This window comes from Geotrypetes seraphini, chromosome 12 (assembly GCF_902459505.1).
Source record: "Geotrypetes seraphini chromosome 12, aGeoSer1.1, whole genome shotgun sequence".
Classification (NCBI taxonomy): Eukaryota; Metazoa; Chordata; class Amphibia; order Gymnophiona; family Dermophiidae; genus Geotrypetes; species Geotrypetes seraphini.
Genome location: NC_047095.1, coordinates 119,414,740 through 119,437,011, shown reverse-complemented (window position 1 = coordinate 119,437,011; position 22,272 = coordinate 119,414,740). Strand labels below are relative to the sequence as shown.

The 22,272-nt window shown below is 42.7% G+C and overlaps 1 protein-coding gene across 1 annotated transcript; it reads right to left on the bottom strand.

The window, feature by feature from the left end:
• Positions 1–7,088: 7,088 nt before the first annotated feature.
• On the bottom strand, positions 7,089–20,085 carry LOC117346346 (polypeptide N-acetylgalactosaminyltransferase 6-like). Its single transcript, XM_033915749.1, has 11 exons — positions 19,946–20,085; positions 18,186–18,695; positions 15,554–15,726; positions 13,469–13,618; positions 12,989–13,223; positions 12,781–12,898; positions 12,464–12,664; positions 12,087–12,218; positions 9,979–10,080; positions 7,586–7,738; positions 7,089–7,411 (listed from the first exon to the last, which is right to left on the bottom strand). The coding sequence occupies exons 2-11, from the start codon at positions 18,644–18,646 to the stop codon at positions 7,250–7,252; spliced, it is 1,887 nt and encodes a 628-aa protein (XP_033771640.1). The 5' UTR covers positions 18,647–18,695; positions 19,946–20,085; the 3' UTR covers positions 7,089–7,249.
• Positions 20,086–22,272: the final 2,187 nt, after the last annotated feature.

Here is a 22,272-nt window from a genome sequence, read left to right as displayed (position 1 = left end):
AATTTCTGTTGTCTATATTTTTCACTGTTCAGGAAGAAATGTATTTCTTTCTTAGCGTTTTGTTTGTGTAGATTAGGACATTTAGTTTGTGGTCCTGTATTTGCATAGGGTTTATTTGTGTTCTGCACATTTGACCAAGGCCCAGTGTTCTGCTAGGAATTAATGTTGTGAAGTATTAGTGGTATCATAGCCCCAAGTAGAAAGATATGTCGGCAGTTTGCCTGGGTGTCTTCCATTTTTCTGCTTCCTCCTCAAATCTATTTCTCCAGGTCTTCCCTCCATGTGTACCATCTTCTCCCGCTTTCTTTGCCCCTATATTCCCATCTTTCTATAAACAGCATTTTTTCCATTTTCTTCTCTTCCCCACTCCTCCCATCCCTATCCACTATCTCCTCCCTTGTTCTCCCCTTCTCCACCCCATGCACCACATTCTCCTCTCTCCCCTACCCCTCCATCCCTTTGTACCATTTCCTCCCTCTCCTATGGTCAGACCTTTATCTTCCCCCTATCTTTGGCAAACTGAACACTTTTTGCTGCAGAGAGAAAGGTTCAGGGTCAAAGGCAGCAGGGTTAGTTCATAGACACAAGAGTTACAAAACTTCTTGGTGATCAAGCACAAGAGCCCAAGGGGGGAGGGAAGAGGATTCCAGATAGATGTGCTGGTGTGTGACTAGAGAGGAAGGACTCCAAATAGGTGGGGGGAGGGAAGAGAGGATGACTACAGATAGGTTGAGCTACAGTAAGATGACTAAAAATCTGGTTTTCCTGGACATTTAGTTGTTAAAATGAAATTCCACCCAGATTGCAAATAGAGTCCTCAAAAAGGACATGTCCAGGGAAATTCAGACAACCCTATATAAGAATGATAGCAACAGCACCTGATGCAGACTGGAACTCATTTTCAGCGACAACCAGTGGTAGCAGGAGGCTATTAACCTCCAAAGGGAGCACGTCTCAAACAGATGGTAACGGAGCCCACTAGGGCCCAGGCGATCCTCGACCTGGTACTCACCAACTGGGAAAGCATCTCAGAGGTCTCAGTAGGAGATACGCTAGCCTCCAGCGACCACAACATAGTATGGTTCAACCTTAAGAAAGGCTTCCCTAGATCAAACACGAAAACAAAAGTACTCAATTTCCGGGGCACAGACTTCGCACGCATGGGAGATTTCATCCATCGGATGCTGCAGGACCAAGCGGAGACCGATGATGTAGAAGCTAAGTGGTTAACACTGAAATCAACCATACATGAAGCAACTAGCTGCTTCATAAAATCAGTAAATAAACGACAAAGAAACAATAAACCCCAATGGTTCACCGCGGAGATCTCGCACCTCATTAAGGAGAAGAAAAAACGTTTCTCTCCTACAAGCGCACGGAGAAAAGAGAGTCAAAGGTAGAATATAGGACCAGGTCTACAGCGGTCAAAATGGCAGTTAGGGAGGCAAAACTTCGAGTGGAAGAAATTCTGGCAAAAAACATTAAAAAGGGGGACAAATCCTTCTTCAGGTATATTAGTGACAGAAAAAGGAACACAGGCGGGATAGTACGCCTTAGAAGACCGGACGGAAGTTACGTGGAAGCAGATTCCGATAAAGCCGAACTACTGAATGAATACTTCTGCTCAGTCTTCACCTGTGAGGCATCGGGACACGGTCCGCAGTTGAAGGCAATACAAAGCACAGAAGACCCGTTTCAGAATTTTGAGTTCACACTAGGTGAAGTTTACAGTGAACTGGCAAGACTCAAGGTGAACAAAGCCATGGGACCAGACAATTTGCACCCAAGAGTGCTCAGAGAATTGAGCGATGTCCTGGCGAAACCATTGGCTGAGCTATTCAATCTCTCCCTAAGTAAGGGGAAAGTTCCCCTGGACTGGAAATTAGCTAATGTCGTTCCTCTGCATAAAAAGGGTTGCAGGGCAGAGGCTGCGAATTATAGACCGGTGAGTCTCACATCAATAGTGTGCAAACTCATGGAAACACTAATTAAAAGCAAATTGGACACGATCTTGAATGAAGGGAATCTTCGAGATCCCAGTCAGCATGGATTCACCAAGGGTAGGTCCTGCCAATCCAATCTCATCAGCTTCTTTGACTGGGTAACAAGAAAGTTGGACTTGGGAGAGTCTTTGGACGTCATGTACCTGGACTTCAGTAAAACTTTTGACAGTGTCCCACACCGCAGGCTGCTAAGCAAGATGGAATTAATGGGGTTAGGAGAGACACTAACTGCATGGGTCAATGATTGGCTGAATGGCAGACTTCAGAGGGTGGTGGTTAATGGTACCCTCTCTAAAATATCAGAGGTGACCAGTGGAGTGCCGCAGGGCTCGGTCCTGGGTCCACTCCTTTTCAACATACTCATAGGGGATCTGACTCAAGGGCTTCAAAGTAAAATAACACTATTCGCCGATGATGCCAAACTATGTAATATAGTAAGTGAATGCAGTTTACAGAATTATATGGCGCAGGACCTGCTTACATTGGAAAGTTGGTCCTCAACCTGGCAGCTAGGCTTCAATGCTAAGAAATGTAAGGTCATGCTCCTCGGAAGCGGAAATCCATGCAAGACGTACTTCTTGAACGGAGAAACTTTAACTAGGACTTCAGCAGAATGAGATTTAGGAGTAATCATTAGTGCAGACATGAAAACTGCCAATCAAGTGGAGAAGGCTTCATCTAAGGCAAGGCAGATATTGGGTTGTATCAATAGAAGTTTAGTCAGCCAAAAGCCTGAAGTCATAATGCTGTTGTACAGGGCCATGGTGAGACCTCATCTGGAATATTGTGTGCAATTCTGGAGGCCACATTACAGTAAAGATGTGCGCAGAATTGAATCGGTTCAGTGGACGGCCACCAGGAAGACCTACTGTGTGATTGAGGATGAGGCCTGAGTAGAGACCTTAGGATTTGGCCAGAAGCAGGGCATGGGAGACTTTAGTAATGGTAGTTTCTTTAGAACGGAGAAGGTCAAAGCGCTACTGGAGTGAGTTAATAGCTTGAGACAAAAGGAAGTCAAGACAACAGGTCAAAGTAAAAAAGGAGGCCAGTAAGGAATTTGAAACAATGTCAAAAGGAAGCTTGGATCATTTATTGACCTCCTGCCAAATCCCCTTTTAAAAAGGGAGCAAATAAGACACAGAATTGGCTTCAAGGTGAGAGTTCAGTTCAATTTATTTGCTTACCTAGGGTTACCATATGGCTCCAGTAAAAGGACAGACATCTGGCCTTTACTTCTATTGAAAGCAATGGAAGTAAAACCTGGATGTCTCAATTTGTCCTCCTTTTCCTGGAGCCATATGGTAACCCTATCCATAACTCATAAGATAAGTAGTGTAGCATCCCAACTCTTCCTCTGTGACCTGTTGGAGGGGTATGGAAGTAGTAACCTCCAGATTGTACTATAAAACACACATGCCAGTACTTTACCACCTGCTATTGGCTTGTAGATCCATCACATGTTATGTTTCCAAGAAGCTATATATGTTTTCTCCTCAGCACATCAAATTTAATTTATCTCTTCAATATTTTTCATCATAACTCTTGACTGGTTGAATTCAGTTGGTTTTTAGCCTTTGGGCTAAAGGCTCTTTCAACCCAAGTGCCTTTTTGGTATACTTTTCAATCAACCTTTCAAGTACCAGAAGAGTGTAACAAGATCTCCAGCAAGTTACAACCAAGATGCTTTTGTTGACATTGCTTGAGGGGTACTTGTGATCTACAACCTTTTACCCCCCTTAACCATGTGGTTCCAACTGTTGATAGTTTAAGAATTTGGGGGATGGGTAGAGACGGAGCAGTGAGGACACTGACCAGCGCTTGATACTACCTAAAGAAGAACATGGTTAAGAGAAAGGCAAAGCTGTGTTTGATCCCAGCAAACTGACATCAGCCCTGGTATCGGGACAATGAACGCTGGAGAACTTCCTCTTACTGAAAAGTGCCAAGAAGAACTTCAGAGTTATGGTGAGCAACAGACAGGAGATTTTGCCTGCAATGTAGCCGAGGCTTCACTGAGCCCTGAAGACCACGAGAACCCACTTCAACCAGGAAGTAAAACAGAGAGGTTGAGAGGAAGCTCTAGTATGGATACCGAAGAGGTTGTTTTACCAGGTTCCAGTGCTGGGACTCTACCTCTCATAACAGATGTGGAGCAGTTACCAGCTTGGGAAATTGGCTCAGATGCAGTGGAGGTGGGATGGCCTGAGGAGGTTCCTGGGGAGGTCTGACCCTACAGCAAATGGAGCCACTGAGGCTGGAACAAGGAGCTCTACTAGGTTGAAGGAAAGATCGGACAATACAACCCTGAAGGAGGAATGGGAAGCTGTTAAGAATTTGGAGGTTAAATTGTAGAACTTTATCTAAACGTTCAGACAACTCCCTGAATTGGTTCTGCTTTATGTTAAGCAAACTGGAGATACTGTGGCTAAGGTGGACTCCCAAGTTCAGGAATTGTAGAAAAGGTAAAGGAGACACAAGTGTCTTTGGTAAAGGATAATTTAAATATCCAGAGAATTTTAGACTTGAAAATTATGAATGAAGACTGAATAAGATTTTTGAATTTCCTACAACCTTCTTTATATCGACCTATAGAGATGTTAAGTTTTTGAAAGAAGTCATACAAATTCCTGATGAATCCATGCCTCTGATAACTAAAGCATACTACATTAACTTGGGAAGTCCACTGAAAAAACTAAATCCAGATCAAAACCAGCAAGCCAGTTTGGATGTTACTGGTTTGTTGGAGAATTCTGATCCTGATGTTTCTTAACAAAGCAACATTTGCTACTTTTGCATTGGAGTATGATAAGACTGGATCTTATGTATGTATTTCAGGGCTAAAGCTGTAAAATTAGAGGGGTATTCAGTTAAAATATTTCCTGACCTTTGTAGGTCTACTCAGAGAAGAAAGGCTTTTTTAGCCTTTAAATCTCAGGTAGTGGACCTTAAAAGGGACTTTTTTCCCAATTTCCTTGTAAGTGTCATTAAAATTAGGAGAAAATATGTATTCTTTAACCCCGAGCACTTGAAGTTTTCTGGAATTAAGGAAACCGCCAGTCCCGATAGCAATCTCTACACCCAAGGTGGATGCTGCAGAAACTAAGTAATTAGCACTTTGTCAGTTGGAATCTAGCTTTTCTTTATAATTTATTTCCTTTATTCTTGTCAATTTTTCATCTTGCCTTTCTTTCTAGATCTTTCCTTTTTATGGAGGTTTGATGAGACAATTGTATTTGAAGTTTTGAGGATTATTTTCCTTATTATAATTTGTTCTTTATTGCAACTATTTTCTGTGACAAGATTGTATGCTTGTATATATTTAAAAAAATATTAAGAATTTTGGGGATTACTTTCCATGCTCATATTGCAAATACAGTAGCTTGAAAAACATTTCCCTTTGTCAAAATCTACTCAGTTGGTATATTTTTTTTTGATCTACCTCAGAGAGGTTGACATGACCAATTACTGTAATGTTTTAGTTACAGGTTTGCCATTAAATAACAAAAATAAAAACCAGACTAGGTGGTTCTGGTTAATCCAGAATGTGGCTGTCAAGACAATATAAACTTTATATTTTAATACCTCTAGTGTGCCAACTTTTTCGTCTCAGCCAATAAAGCCTTACAATAATATCTTGCCCCCTTCATTCTTAGGCATGTTTGCTCCATGTCTGTTTTCACCACATTTTCCTTAATAAAAATTCAGAATTCCATTTTCAGTTGCTGGGCCTACTGTTGGGGATTATTGCCCTGTCCAGGGTAGTAAAAAGCTGAAGGAATTTCTGAAGCTTTTTATTAAGCATTGTTTTTCCTTAATTACCTAATTTCATTTTAGTTTGATACATTGTAAACTGCTTAGGTTGGTACAATGCAGGAGTGGTATATCAAATCTTAAATAAAACATAACTGAGGCAGGCAGGAGGCAGGTATGGGAGTGTTATTGAGGCTGCAGAGACAGCATGGTTCTCCCTTGATCTGTCCTGTTTAAATTATATTTTGGATTTCTGGTTTCCTCATTATCCATTTATCATATATTGTACTCTGTTGGGGTAGCTTTTGCTCTCTAGCAGTATAGCCAATAAAGTGAAAAACCATTAACATGGCCCTATTCTGGATTTAGCATTTTGAAGGTAAACCAGCTTGAGGGCAATCCCATTTCAATCTAATGATTTTCATTCTAAACTCAAAATACAAATATAGACTTGTAAGAATATAATAGCCTTACAGAGTCAAACCAATGGACTAAGCCCAGTAGCCAATCCATGTCACTAGTACCTGGCCAAAACCCAAGGAGTAGCAATATTCCATGCTACCGATCCAGGGCAAGCAATGACTTCCCATGTCTCAAAAAAAAAAAAAAAAAAAAAAAAAAGGGACTTTTCCTCCAAGAACTTTGTCCAAATCTTTAACTAGCTATGCTGTCCGCTCTTACCAGTTTAGTAAAATCTGTAATCAGGGTGAATTAATGATTTCCGAGTAATATTCAAGCACTATATAGAGTAAATCAGTTTTAATTCGCATATCTAATAATCTTCTATGGTGCCAGGCTGGAGTTGGAGCAATTTGGGTAGGTTTTGTGAAGCCCCCCCCTCCGTCCTAGAATGCTCCCTTACCAGGCTGGTTTATAGAATATCTACAGTGAATATGCATGTAGTGTATGCCAACTCCATTTCATGCCTATTCATTAATATTCTGTTTATCTAACTGGTAAGGGGGCAACTCCAGGATCATCAACAGCAAGTGACTAGCCTTTGGAGACTTCAGTTGAAGTCAGGCTGTTCAAAGCTGTAGCTCTACCTGAGAAACAGTTGGCTTTACTATTACTTTTGGAAAGCTTTAAAAAAAAAAAATCACCAATATGTAAATTACATTGGATTATATTGTAATCAAATCAAATTTACATAAACCTGACCTTAGGCCAGGCATTAGTAGAATTAGGTCAGGTTTAATCACCCCTTTTGTCATGGTTCACATGCTCCACACAAATTTGTGTTAGAGGAACTCCCTTCTCCAAAAGGCTTCTGCACACAGCCCTAGAAAAAAAGTGAAGCTTCAAGAGAAACAAAGTGAAAGATCCAGATCAAGATGCTTTTTCAATATGCTTTATTAGACTAACATGCAAAGTGTTACAAGTCATAACCTAGCTACAGGATATTAAAAACAAAAATTTAAAAGTAAACCAAGGTCTTCTACTAGATCCCCAGCCCCTTTAAAACTAAACTATTTTGTTCTAGAGAACTAAGAGAATCATTCAGTAGATTTTCCAGGACCATCTGGCCTCTCATCTGGCAGCTCAGTGAAAAAGACCCAGACTTGTCTGGGTTCTTCTGAGGTACAGGAAGCCAGAAACAGGGTGTTACGCATAGCCTGAAGACATAGGCCAAATTTATGACTCTGAAGCTGACCGTCCTGAAAAAAAAACCCAAACACAAAGAATTAGCAGATGAAGACATCATAGGAACTTGGGGGGGAGGGAGGGGGGCAATTTATTACATTCTAAGCCCCAGCTGAGGTGCGACAGACCTTGAGCAAGGCCATCTGTCTCTGTCTTGTAACTTACTTTAAGTCTAGAGAATCACATACCATCTCATAGGAAAATGATTGATACGGAGGTACATTTTTTTCTCCATCCCGAGCCACACAGTACTGGAGTGTAAGGGTAGGATGTGCCACACTGAGACACAGCTCCCTGTTGACGTTGTGCTTGATCTCGTTCAGGGAAGTGTACTCAAAATACTAAAAGAAAAACAAAGATGTTCAATGTTTTCCCACAACAGTGCATGCTGGCTAACTCGAGTTATATACAGGGCTTGTCTGAGGGCATCCATACCTTAAATATTGGCCTGCCTTGGAGGTAGGGCACAAAACTGAAAGCCTTATGCATCCTACCCCTAAAGTCAGTATCTCCTTTCCTGCCCCCAAGTTCTGCTATTTCCTACCTTGGCCTTATGTCCAGCATCTCTCCCCCATCAGAATGTTGCTCAGCAGAGGCATGATCAAGTGCTAAAGCCCATTCTCCCCACTTTGTTTATTCTGTGGGGGAGCCATAGCAGCATTTGAGAACAGAGTACATTTTGGAGAGAGACAGGAAAAGAGGGAAGGGATGCAGAATTACCAGTGTTCCCTGTACAGAATTTGACCCCCTTCTCCTGCAGCCCAAATCATAGCTGGTGACATCAGGCATCCAGCATGGGCTCTTCAGGCTTCCCTCTACTGTAGGCCCACCCTAGATGTTACTTTTTCAGGACAGACTGCAGTAGAGGAAAGGCAATCTTCCCACCAGCTCTTTAGGCTAATAGCAGCATTCCAAGGTACACAGGATAGATTGGGGACATTGTTCTGAATTTCCACACTGAAGCCCAGACCCCTGCTATGGTCAGAATAACTTATACAAAACTGGTCAAATATCAAATCATTGACTAAGAGAAACCTAATTGTGGGCTGAATAGCACATTTCATCTCAAGAGTAGTAAATGGCTTCCATGGGACCAGTTCTTTGATAGGGTTATTGGCCTACCAGTTGAACCTGAAAAAGGTGTCAGTCATCCAAAGTGCATTTCTTCCAATCTTTGGATGGAAGTTCCGAGATGGTTTGATATTTGACCTTTGTAGCAAGCTGTCCATAACAGGCATCTGATTTTTTTTTGCTCAGAATGTAGCCTATCCTTCAGTTGTATAAATGCTGTCTAACTAGAGATGCAGAGAAATTTTACAATGATTAATTTCTTCTGCTAGATAATAATTTTATTTCTTATATACCGCCAAAGCCATAGTAGTTCTAGGCGGTTTACAACAAAGAAGGGCTGGACAATCAGCGAAAATGGTACAATGTTTTATCTATCAGATAAAATTAGGTGATGGAGAAAAAAAAAAATGGTACAACAGAGAAAAAATGTTACAATTATGTCGATGAAATGGTACAGTGAAGAAGGTCAAGACAATCTGCGTAAAGGACAAATAGAGATAGTGGGCCAGGGTGGGCATAGGGTCTTAGGGTATGAATCGGGTGAAAAGATTAGTTTAGTAGTTTCCTGAAGTTTAAGTAGGATGAAGAGCATGAGATGATGTGGGCCAGCCAGTTATTGTGATGACCTGCTTGGAAGGCAAGAGTTCTATTTAGATATCTTTTGTAACTGCAGGTCCTTAGGGTAGGGTAGCTAAACAGGTAGATAACCAGCTTCCCTTTTACTAAGCCATGGTAGCAGTTTCTACTGCAGCTTGGAGTGCCAAATGCCAATGCCAATAGAATTCCTATGTGTGTTGGAGCAGTGTTGTAACATTTAGTAAAGGGGGCCTATGTGGGGTGGGTGGAGGAGAAAGGGTTTTGTTTTTCCTCATATATGTTTAATGAAAATATTGAATTAGTGAAATTCAGGATAATTTAGCAAAAATATTTCAAGTGTTGTCAGATTTAAAAAGAACTTGCAAAATGTGCAAATTGCCACCCTACAAGTCTTGAGGGCCATAACCCCGTTGGATCTGAGGTTTCCACAAAGGGAACAGATATTACATTAGGGATTTCTATTCTGCCATTACCTTGCAGTTCAAGACGGATTACAAAAGAATTATCCAAGATGTTTTACAAAAAAAAAATTGGTCATTTTCAAAGAAAGCAAGAGATGGGTAAGGTTAATTGTTTGGGGTAGTTGGCTTTAGTGAGAGGTGGAGTTTGAAACTTGTGGTATTTCTTTTTTCAGAGTTTTCTTGGAGTATGGTCTTTCTTTTCTAAAGTCTTGTAGTCGAGGGATGCCGTCAGTAGATTGGCGATTTGGTTGTCTAGTTTGGCTGCTTGAGTGGTATGATATGCATTTACATCTATCTACATATAGACAGTAATTTGTGGAAACTTCAAACCTAGCTAGGGTTATGGCCCTTGAGGACTTTGGTTGCCCACCCCTACCCTAGGCAGATCAGATCTGGCCCTTACTACAGACATGTACCCTTTTCCTCCACCTACAAAGAAACTACCTTCTTACCTGTGTATCTGCGTCTCCATGGCATTTACTTATGCCTACTTCAGCCCTTCCATCATGCATCTCACTAGCATCTAGGCACATCTTCAGACCTTTGTTCAGCATCTACAAAATAATGTATGTATTATTAAAGAGCACAGTGCCAGGGGTTTAGAACTGGGCCACTGGGGAAAGTTTCACCAGGCATTTAAACATACAGCATGTCTGCTGTGGTCTTTGAGTCCCCTACCCACAGATGGGCATCACAACCAGTTTAAGTCCCCAGCTGGAGGATCTCTCTCGAGCTGCCTTGGAATTCAGCTCAAACCATATTGATGTTAACCATTCTGAAGGTGCCATGTGCCCCTATACATACTGCTCCCTTCCCCCCCACACTCAAGAGCAATCATGGGCTGGGGTTATGCTGCCTTGCAGTGTCAGAAGTCAGTCTCTTCTGGTTCATTTGTAGCAAAATGGGAGGAACCAATAAAGCTCTTGGTTTGTGATGAAACTTCCTGCCTTTAGCCTCTGAAATACTGAGATAATAATAATAACAATAATAACAGCTTATATACTGCAATACCGTGAAGTTCTATGCGGTTTAGAAAGATTAAGCAATGATACTGAAGTGGCTATGCAGAAATCCCAATATATAATTGGATATACTTCCTATGTTACAATAATTCACACATGAGGCTTTAAGTACAGATTGTAAGCCCTTTAGGGCTAAGAAATACTAAACTCCCAAGGCCCAGATTCTCTAAATTGACAAAGCAACCAATGGCCACTAACACAAAGACTGCATCATTTAGATCAATGATCTCAAACTCATGGCCCAGGGGCAATATGTGGCCTGCCAGGTACTATCGAGGCCCTTGGTATGTTTTTATCATAATCACAAAAGTAAAATGCAGTTTCTTGATAATGTCTAGCTATACATTAAAATATTATGTAGTCTTAGCCAAAAAGGAAAGACATAAATTAAAGAGTTACCTCATGCAAAGTTGACATTTCATTAATAAGAAATTAACTATTTTTTCCACGGCCCTCCAAATACCTACAAATCCATAATGTGGCCCTGCCAAAGCGTTTAGTTAGACTGATTTTAGAGTCACATCTCCAGCAAAGGTAGATACCCAAAGTATAGGCCAGGGTTTTAAGGCCTACATTTTCAGCACCTATGTTTGATGAGAATCTTGTTTATGTAGGCCCTTTGGCACCTAGACCACTTCTTGTTAGGCTAGGGGGGGGTTACCAGATTTTTCTAAACAAAAATCTGGACCTATGGCCATGCCCCCAGGTCCACCCTAATCACACCACAAGCCTCGCCCCCCTACACGTGTTCCCATGTCAGGACAGTACCCGTGCGTGCTCGATTGTCACTGTGTTGCACCTGCAGATGCTGTCCCGACACTAGTTGGAAACTTTTCAAAACCTGGACAAAGTGCCAGGTTTTGAAAAGCCATCGTGATGCCTAGGCATGTCCTTTAAGACATGTTTGGGGAAATCTGCATGTCTGGTAACCCTAGCCATACCCACAGTGGTGCTGGGTACTACGAAGCACCTCTAGAGATGCGATTCCAATGCTTCTTTTGGCGCCTTGAATTGTATTTAAGTCCTCTTTTAAAGAGCATTTTTTTTTAACTTAATTTAGGTGCTATTAGGGCACTTAAAGTTAAGGTGCTGTTTAGAGAACATGGGCCCAAGTTTGAACCCTGCACAATGGGACACCTTTTCCATTGAAAAAAGGTTTTGCTTTTTCAGATACGATACATTTAACACCTTAAAATCAATACTTCTGCCTTGTCTTGCCTATGTCCTGTATATTTAGATAGTCTCAGTTCTCCAAATTTGATGCAGGCCTTGATCATATCTCAGGGAAACATCCATAGCCTGAATTGTACCCTTTGCCAACAAGCCTCTTAGCATGCTATGTGGCTGCGCCACTTGGGACAGCCCTGTTGAAAGTACAGCCTTTCAGAACCAGATAGCAATGCTCTAGATTTCAATTTATAAAAACCTTCAAGAAAAAGATTCAGGCATTAAGAGATTTAATTGGCAACTCGTGAGTTCACAGCACACCTTCTGCCCACCACTAAACATCTCCTTATACAGAGGCCTAGAGTACTCACAGCGCCATAAAAGCGTGGGTTGAGTTCTGGGATAAAGAAGTCTGGGCGGACGGTTTTCAGGTACCAGCTGAAAGGTTTACAGCCCAGCCGCTCTCGCAACTGATGTCTCTGGCTCAGGTCCCCGTATGACTTCTAGACAGAGATAGAAGAGAGAACAAAACAAAAAGCCAGCTGTCAGGCCTCTGTTCATGACACTTAGCAAAATGGGGTGGGCCACTGGGGCCTTAGCTTCAACTAGCTCAGAGAAATGGTCAGAAATTTGGTTCCCCTTCCCCCCCCAACTAAGTTTTCTGCTATACCTGTTACATGAAACTAATAAAGCTATGGTCTTCCAACAATGAGATGGGGGTATTTTTGCACAAAATCCCAATATTTACCTCCTTGAATATACGGGCAGCCTCCATAACCCTGTTATAGAACAGCACCTTGTATTCATCCATCCAAACCTCAGCCAGTCGTACCAGGTTCCGTGATATTACAGAACCTCCCTCAGGGAAGCTGTGAGGGCTCTCCGTGCGGAAGACGTGACCCACCACTGAGCAGGGCAGAATCTCCAGCTTTCCTCCACACATCCATACCTAAGGAGGGAGAAGTAACATCTTTGGAAAGACTTAACCCTCCTGCATAACCCCTCCCATCTCCTGGCAAGACGCCATAGCAGGCATGCAGCCTGCTTCTGCTTCCCATTTCTTACCCTAAGAGACATTTCCAAATTCTCGCCTCCCCAGATTTTCATTTCTGGATCGTAGGTCCCAATGTGCTGGAAGTAGGATTTGGAGATGGCAAAGAGTCCCCCAGCTATGGCCGGTGTCCTGGATACACAAAGAGAAAGTTGTCAAGTCCTGTCCCTCAAGAATAAGCAGAGCAGCAAAGACAGTGGGGGAGAGGATGGTGTCACTTACTGGATGGGCTGAGTCTCATCAGTCCGGACAGACTCTAGGGTTTTTGGTAGGGGCTCCCACATGAACACCAGTGACCAGTCAAAGATTCCACGGGCATGGCTCGAGCGCTTGGGGGCAGGCCACTTAAACTGGAAGTTATGCATGTTGATGGAGACAATGTCGGGGCTCACAACAAGGGTGTTGTCCAAAGCGATCCGCTCCAGAAGTGGTTCCAACCACCCTGGCCAGCACTCGCCTACAGGTGAGAGGAGACGTAGGTACCCTTGAAGTCTGAAATGGGAGGGGGAAGAATACCAAGTACCAGGGCACCTCTTGCTAGTGAGATGTTTAACACACATGCTGTTGAATGCCTAATCTGCCACCAGCTAAGTAACCTCCAAGAGCAGTGTCCCGTTTCCTTCACCAAATGCTCCCCTCCTGGTTCCAGCTATTCCTGTGCCCCCTCAAACCAGTTTCACCTCTGGTGGGTCCTCTACTTACAATGGGCATCCAGAAAAACCAGTACATCTGCTTTGGCCTGCTCAGCTCCCAGCAATCTGGCACCTACCAGCCCCTTCCTCACTGGCTGCCGTAGGACCCTCACCACCTCCAGCAATCTCACATACTCATCCAGTGTTCTTTTCATGTCCTCTGTAGATGGGAGAAAAGGAGCCCCCCCATCGCCCACCAAATGTTCATCAGAACCAATACATAGTAACTCCCATTGGACAACACTATTGGGTCAGTCTAGGCCAGGTGTTCAACCCTGTCAGGTTTAAGATACTTGCAATGAATATGCATACAAAAGGAGGAGACTATACAAATTTCTCTCATGTATATTAGTTGAGTATCCTGGAACCCTGACTAGGTGTCATGAGACCTGGGTTGACAACCCCTAGAATATATTAAGGGGTTCCAACTTTGGGCTCTTGCCCAATCAGGCTTTCAAGATCTCCCCTATGATTATGGAAACAACGGAAGCCATGCATGCATAGATATCATGCACATGCATTGAGAAATCTTGAAAACCTGAATGAGTTGTGGTCCTTGAGGACCAAGGTTGGGCACCCCTGGCTAGGCTAATCCTAACTTTATTCTACAGCAGCTCTGGGCTTCTAGTTGCAGGCTTACACCCATCTCCATGCCAATCTGTTTAATTGTAGAATCACAAGTTCTACTCACACCCTCAACTTTCTCTAGGATTAAGAATGGTCTAGTTCCTTGTTCAAAAAGCAACCTGAACATACATAGCAGAATGGGGTAGAACCCATGGCCCAAGCAGGGTCAGCAATGGGAATATTGGGGGCCCCTGGGCAGAAACTTGGGAAGGAGCCCCCAAAGCCCACCACAGGCTACATTTCCTTCAGCATTAAAGCAGGCTTAGGAGCATCTGCAACATGGACACCCTTAGCAACTGTCCTGTTTAATGCCAGTCCTGGATCTTGGTCCACTCAGGCAAAAAGGATCATCTACTACCCCTGTGTGAAGTAGGTTCTTCCAGTTCTGGTCAATCATCCTCTGGCATCCCAATAGTACAGAAGATCTTGGCCATCAGCCAGAAAGGAGTGATAATTAGAGAGCCACATTAGGGATATACTGAAAACCCAACAGGATAGGTGTGCTCTGGGGACTAGGTTAAGAAGCTATTGTATAGAACTGTAACAGGGACCTATCCTGTGTGCAATACAGGGAAGGAGAGAAATTATGATCAGCTCAGTCTTCCGATTACTCTGTTATGAGCTTACTGCACCTAAGGAAGCAAGTTAGTACAACTCTTCCCAATATGTATGTATAAGATGCCCCTTGACTGGGATTTCTGAAGACAGACTATATACATATACACAAATAAAAATGAAGGTGAAGGATAGAGAATTGCTTCAGAGTCACAATAAAAGGATATTGCTTTGTTAGCATTACTGGCAAGTGTTAAAACAAAAAACTAATAGAAATACTTATATCCTAGGGACTAGGAACAAGATCAGTGTGCCCTAAATTAACATGTTACAAGATGTGCAATACACTAAAATAGTTATCACTTGCTAAGGGGTGTTCCCAAGTCATTACTATTGCTAGGGAATATTACTAATGAAATATTAAGAAACCATGCAACTTGAAATTGGAGTATGCAGTTTATCATTGGATCTTAATGAAGCAGTTGTAATTCAGTTGGAAGATGTACCAACTATGTAAGTTTCTTTAAGTGATTTCATAAACCCAATAAAAATGGCCAGTCACTTGTAACTTGGGGAAATGCTTGGTTGGTGCCCTACCAATTAGGATGCCAATAAATCCCAGGGCCTTGATGTTTTAGGCTACACTATTGTGTCTGGTAACCATTTCCTTAGCATTTTCCAGAGATGGAAGAAAGCTGTGGGGTATGAGGTCATTCACAGACAGCTGAGGAATAGACCTCATTTCCCTCACTTAAGCCAGAGAACAGTAGCTGTGGTCACAGAAAGCAGACCACCATGGAAGTCAAACCAAGTGGGGGGGGGGGGGGGGGGGGAGATTATTCCCTATGTTCCCTCGCATCCGATGCTATCCCCTCTCCAAGAGACGACATCCATTATAAGGTGGGTGGCTTACCGTTGGGACTGGCATCGTCTACAAGAATTATCTCAAGCAAGAGAAAGCGGGGTACAGTGTAGAGGACACTGTAGACTGTACGTAGCAGAGTTGAGAAGGCCTCATTGTGGAAGACAATGATCACACTGACGGGGGACAGGGCTGGACAGCGCTTGAACTTCTTCGCCAAACACCTTTCAGAGGAAGGGACAAGAGGAGTAGGTTATGTTAGTGCAGAAAGCAAAATCATAAGCAATAAAGGATTGTCTCAGGGGTACACTAGAGGTATGGAAAGATCAGCATTTTAAAGAGACATTACTCCATCCCTTGCTCCCAGGCACTGTCTCCTGAACCTAAACCCAGAGAATTTTGTGTGGGACTGTGTGGCATAGTGGTTAGAGCTATAGCTTCAGCACAGATTGTGGGTTCAAACCCCATGCTGTTCCTTTTGACCCTGGGTAAGTCACTTAAGCCTCCATTGACCCAGATACTTTAGGAAATATTGTGAGCTCAACGAAACAGATAAGGAAAAATTGCTCAAGTACCTGAATATAAACCACTTAGGATATAAGTGATAAATAAATACTTAAATAAGGAAGTACAGTGATCCCAATGCCTCCCTGATTCCATCAGAGGCATAAGAACATAAGCATTGCCTCTGCTGGGTCAGACTAGAGGTCCATCATGCTCAGTTTTCCACTCATGCGGTGGCCCATCAGGTCCAGGACCTGTATAGTATTCTTCTATCCCTTTTCCCTTCAGGAAATTATCTAATCCCTTCTTGAACCCCAATACCGTGCTCTGTCCTATCACACCCTTAGGAAGCGCATTCCAGGTGTCCACCACCCTTTTGAGTGAAGAACTTCCTAGCATTGGTTCTGAATCTGTCCCCTTTTAATTTTTCCGAATGCCTTCTTGTTCTTGTAGGCTAACAAATTTTGTTACCAAGAGGCTCTCTCAGGTATCCAACATCCATAATTGAGAAACTACAGCAGTGTGGTGGAAGATGGTGCCAGTTGCCATCATTAAAAAGATTTTCCAGTGTAGATATTTCTTACATTACACCCTCTGACAGGTCTATTCAACCCAATGCTAGCAGCAAATCTGAGTTCTGAAGTCATCGCCAACATCCCCTCTGAGCAAGTCGCTCCTACATTTTAGGAGTATTGCTCAGATTATGGTTGTTGAAAAATTACTTGCAAATTGTTTAAATTTTAGAACTTGTCACTCATGAGGGGGGGAAAAAAAAAAAAAGAAGTCTCCATGCACCTGCCCAACCCTTAGAGCATTGCTTACAAGTGATATTCATTACTGTCATGGTACATTAACCCATTTGAAAATGCTCCCCCCAGCTAGAAAGTGCTTTGTCTAAATCAGGTTGTTTTTTTAAGTGTAGTCTGTTAAGTCTGGAACTATCTAGTACAATTGTAACCAAGAACAATGCGTTGCATGTTAGAACTTCCTGCTTCGACCATGCTACATAATTTCAGCAAATCCAGCTACAGCCAGCAGATTAACTGTTCCCCTTAAATGTATCCATGACATCTCGTCTCTTGTCTGTTTAGATTATAGGCTCTTTTGAGCGGGGACGATACCATACTGCATACGTCAGGAGCGCTATAGAAAGCGCATCGTAGTGTAGACTGAAGATGCCCCATTGTGGGATCAGCAACTCTAGCCCAGTTGCATGGAAGATCATGCCAACTCTTGGTGTGCTTATGCAAAGTAGACCAGAAATAATTGCTGATGCAAGACCAGGCCTGCCCTGCCTGCCATTTCCCTGCTGTGATTTAAGACTGAAATCATATCCCCAATGTGGATGGTGTGATCTATCCCTGTCCCTGCCTTTGTTGTTAAACACCTTTTAAACTGACTGTTGTCAAGCCACCCTCTCAGCCTCAGATTAACTGGTTCTCCTTGACAAGTCCAAATTTCAAGCAAGTTAAAAATCTAATACAATAGGTAGCTCTTTATCAGGGGTCTCAAAGTCCCTCCTTGAGGGCCGCAATCCAGTCGGGTTTTCAGGATTTCCCCAATGAATATGCACTGATGCATGAGATCTATGTGCATGCACCGCTTTCAGTGCATATTCATTGGGGAAATCGTGAAAACCCGACTGGATTGCAGCCCTCAAGGAGGGACTTTGAGATCCCTGCTCTAAATGGATTAAGACCAAATCCTTCATTCTCTCACTAGTTATTACTTTAGCTGCTCGGGTTTATCAACCTCCCCTCCCCCCCCATGACTTCTTTGAACATTAAACCTAGACATGGACTCTAGTCCAACCATAACCTCAGCAAAGAGAATTAAGATTAAGTTTTTAAAAACTGTTTATGACCAATACTTGGTTAAGAAGAATTACATAAAATCATCTAGTGTCATCTGGGACAGGCTTAGCCAAGTCCTGGCATTACCCAATTGCATGCAGGGTTATGTATTTCTTGCTCATCAACTAGGCCTACAAATTTATAGAGGCAATAGGGACAAAGCCAGAGCACGCTCAGACTGTTTCTACCGACACAAGGCTCGCTAGTAACCTTACATGGTATCTATAAGAAAACTAAGCTCTGTGTAGAGATAAGGGGAGCATAAGGAAAGAAAGAAGCACATGATAAAAACTGTACCCCCACACACAATTTTGTTCTTATCTTACTCAGGGGGTCTGCTATCTGGTCCAAGGTCCCGATGCAGAGAGATACGATCGCTGACAAAGACATTCAAGTTATACGTTTCATAGCCCATATTCAGCTCCATCGTCTCTTCGTCCGTCAGATCCGACAACTGGTATGCTAGTCCCCCTGCGCCAGGGGCCCAGGGTGCACTGTAAGGTCTCTTGAAGCGGGGCTGGAGCTCAGCAGCAGAATAGTAGCCAGGGAGGCAGCCCTTGGGCCCTTCATTCTCTTGCAGAGGGATGCCGTCATCGCTGTGTACATTCTTAACAGGGACCATAAAATCCCTGATATTAAAGGACGGCTCCTCCTGCTGCGGCACCCTTATGATCTTAGAAGAGGACCACTGCATACGACGCAGAATCAGGACACTTATGATGAGGAAGAAGGCCAACAGCAGTATTCGGCGCCGCACCCTCCACGCATATCTGCGTAAGGGAGGCATGGCCCAGACCCTGAAAAGAGGGGGGGAGGGGATAAAAAGGGAGGAGGGGCTGAAGGGAATGGGAAAGAAGACACAACAAGGATTAAAGAGGCATTCTGTTATTCAAGCATATCTGTTCTCTAGACAGGAAATGGGTGAAGCCCAACCCCAGTTTTCTCCACTAAAGCACAAAATGGCTGCCTACATCAATAGATATCTTAACCCGCAGGAGTGTCCTGGATCTAAAGACATATCTAGGTTGCTTTTGAAGATTAGGTCTACTATACCCTTCTATCATGTTCTCCAGGGGCATTTACCTCTCAATTTCAAAAACAACTTAAGCTCTTATTCTCTATCTACCAATAGAAAATTCTTGAACATAACATGTCATACAAGAGACATAAGTCTGAGCCATCCTCTTCACATATACTAATTTAAGAGTCTATTTTCATTCAAATACAAACACCAATTCAGTGGGTGACTTAGAAAGTGTTCATAAAAATGCAACAAGAGAATTGTAGCAACGGGATATCAAGTCTCTTGTTGCATTTTTATGAACACTTTCTAAGTCACCCACTGAATTGGTGTTTGTATTTGAATACAAGAGACATAACAGTCACTTTCTATATGGGTTCATTACTCCACAGAAGAGGGACATACTGCTGTATAGAATATAGCTTTACTACACATTTTAGGGGCCTTTAACAGAAAGTAAGTGGTGAAGAAGAATTGGCTGACAATAAGGAGCTCCTTATAACCATGGGGAAGTCACTTAACTGACCCCCACCCTTTAATTACCTCAGGTACAAAGTTAAGTCCTCGAGGAACAGAAAACCACTTTGAATTACAACTGTAAAGCATCATATCTAGTCATTAACTACTGCTCCAAGTAGCATATAGAGGGAGAAAGTTACTACTGGCTAGATTTAGAAACTTGTACCAACCCAATTAAAAATGCTATAGCACACATTGCTTTTGAAACTAGAATTTAACTGCATGCCACAGAGAATCAGTTAAACATCAGAAAACTGACAGCATCCAGGTTAGTACACTTAAAATAAAGGAAAGAAAAAGAATGAATAACTAAACCTAGAATATTTTCTTTTCTAGTCTTAAATAATTGGCACCACAACAGATTAACACCAATTCTCCAGCTCAAAACTATAACCTACTCCTAAAATGAAACAAAAGCAGAGTTATAGAAAATCCCCCACTTCTTATACTCAATACCCCATCATTTCTAAAAAAGAGAGAAACAAAGAAATTGAAACATGAGCCTAGAAAGTTTGCTCCAAGCCCTTCTGAATACACCTCACTCACCTGTTACTGGAACAGAACCACACCCCAAACCTCCATAAAGTCCCAACCCTGGAGGAGCTCTTTAAATACAGCTGTCCCCAAGGCCATGAGGTGGCTGAGCTAATTAATTTCAATCATTAAAAAAAATTGCTAAGATAAACATTGTGATATTGCTTTTCCTTCTTGTAACATTCTTAATAGTTTTGTGGGGGGGTTTTAAATTTAAATTTTTGGTTCACATATGCAGGCATTGGGTTAGACAGCAGCGATGGCTAGCAGGGTGGGGGAGGGGGGGAGGAGGAGGCTGCAGATTAGAGAACCTAACAGGGTTCTGAAAGTTCCCCACCTCCTTCTCCCCACCTCGCACCCCAGCTTGCAGAAATAGGTTTTAAACACTATAGCCAGAAGGGGGGCGCTCTCTTTTGGCTTGCGCTGGTTGTGCAGATGCGGTGTGCATGCACGTGCTCTGTGTAATCATAGTGATGAAAGGTCATTTTGGTCAGCCACAAAACTTAGAGACTTGAAGAAAGCGACAGGTATATTTTATTCAGCATATGCCGACCCCTGAGCACCAAGCTGGTAGCTTCAGAAGTGCCAAAACCAGGAAGTTACAGAGATATTTATTCATTTTTCTGGCTATACAACTGAATTCTAGAAAAAACTTTTCACGTGTTACTTTTCTTAACAATCATTGGTGATAAGCTCACACTAGCAGGTCACTTATCTAAGCCCTGCAGTCTTTCTGTTACATGTCCAGGAGGGCGGAATACAATATCGTGGATGCTGAAATAACCATAAAAAGCTAAAATGCCCAAGCTAAAACACCCAGTGCAGGCAGGCTAGAACATGAGATAAGTTAGGTCTGCAGCTAAACATAATTCAGCATTTTATTAAAGAGAAAACTTAATTTAAAACTCTGGAAAACCAGTCCCAGACTCTTTCAGTGAGACAGGTAGAGAGGTGAGCGGGGGTCCGGTATCCTTCTGTAATCCGTCCCATCTGATTTTGTTTGATTTTCCCTGTGCTTGAGACCGAGGTTAGTGATTTTCCTCATCGGTCTGGAGTATTTTTTGTTCCTGTGCTATCTCTAGGTTTCTCTTTTTTTTTTTTTTCCTGTTGGGTGTGCATCTAATATTGTGGTTGTTGGAATTTCCGGGTTCTCCTTTTGATAAACGTAATCTGTTGGCTATCCATGCCATCCTTTGTGCTGTGTTCACTCCGTGTGTTGATGATAAGAGATGGGTAGTGGCGGTACCTGGTCCAGCCCCTATTTCTTTCAAATTCATGGTTCTGTTTCCCTTCCCTGATAGAGCGGTTAATTCACTAGGGCAGTGGTTCTCAACCCTGTCCTAGGGGACCCCCCCCCCCCAACCAGTCAGGTTTTCAAGATATCCCTAATAAATATGCATGAGAGAGATTTGCATATAATGGAAGTGACAGGTATGCAAATCTCTCTCATGCATATTCATTAGGTATATCTTGAATACCCGACTGGTTGGGGTTGAGAACCACTGCTCTAGGTAAGGGAGTCTGCAAATGTGATCTAGTCACGATTTCCACCATAAATATATATGTGCCCTTTTCCTATGCATTATCTTCCTTGCATGCCTATTGTGGGTTGGGTTGAGGTTTGGGTTTTTTTGGCTTATGAAATCATGAAGATCTGGCTGAATTTGGGCAGCGGGAGAGGTGGAGCGAGTTCCCAACTCCTAAAAGTTCAGGTCACCCCTGCTGATATTCACCAGTTCCTCTACTGCTACCTTGAAATTTTTTAAAGCATGAATGCTACGAATCAGAGGAGAGTGTGGTACAGTGACTACAGATACATCCTCAGGCTCACTGAGGTTGTGGGTTCAAACCCACACTGCTTCTTGTGACTCTGGGCTAGTCACTTAATCCCCCCCTAGATAGATTGTGAGCCCACCAGGACAGACAGGGAAAAAAGAGTTTTACCTCATGCAAAATTGTCATTTCTTTAATAAGACATTAGCTATTTTTTTTTTTCTGAGGTCCTCCAAGTACCTCCAAATCCAAAATGTGGCCCTGCAAAGGGTTTGAGTTTGAGACCACTGATGTAAACCATTCAGAGCTCCCCTGGGAGAACCGTATAGAAAACTGAATAAATAAATAGTGTGAAAGGTTCCAGCCTCTGGTTAACCAGAGCTGGTATTGTGGCATCGTAATGCCTCATTCCACCAATAAGAGCCAACCTCAGCAGTGATGTCACAATGGTTCGATTGTCCTAGACTTGGCTCACCATTACTCCATTTTGATTTCTAGAGTGACGCAGTGGTTAAAGCTACAGCCTCAGCACCCTGAGGTTGTGGGTTCAAACCCACACTGCTCCT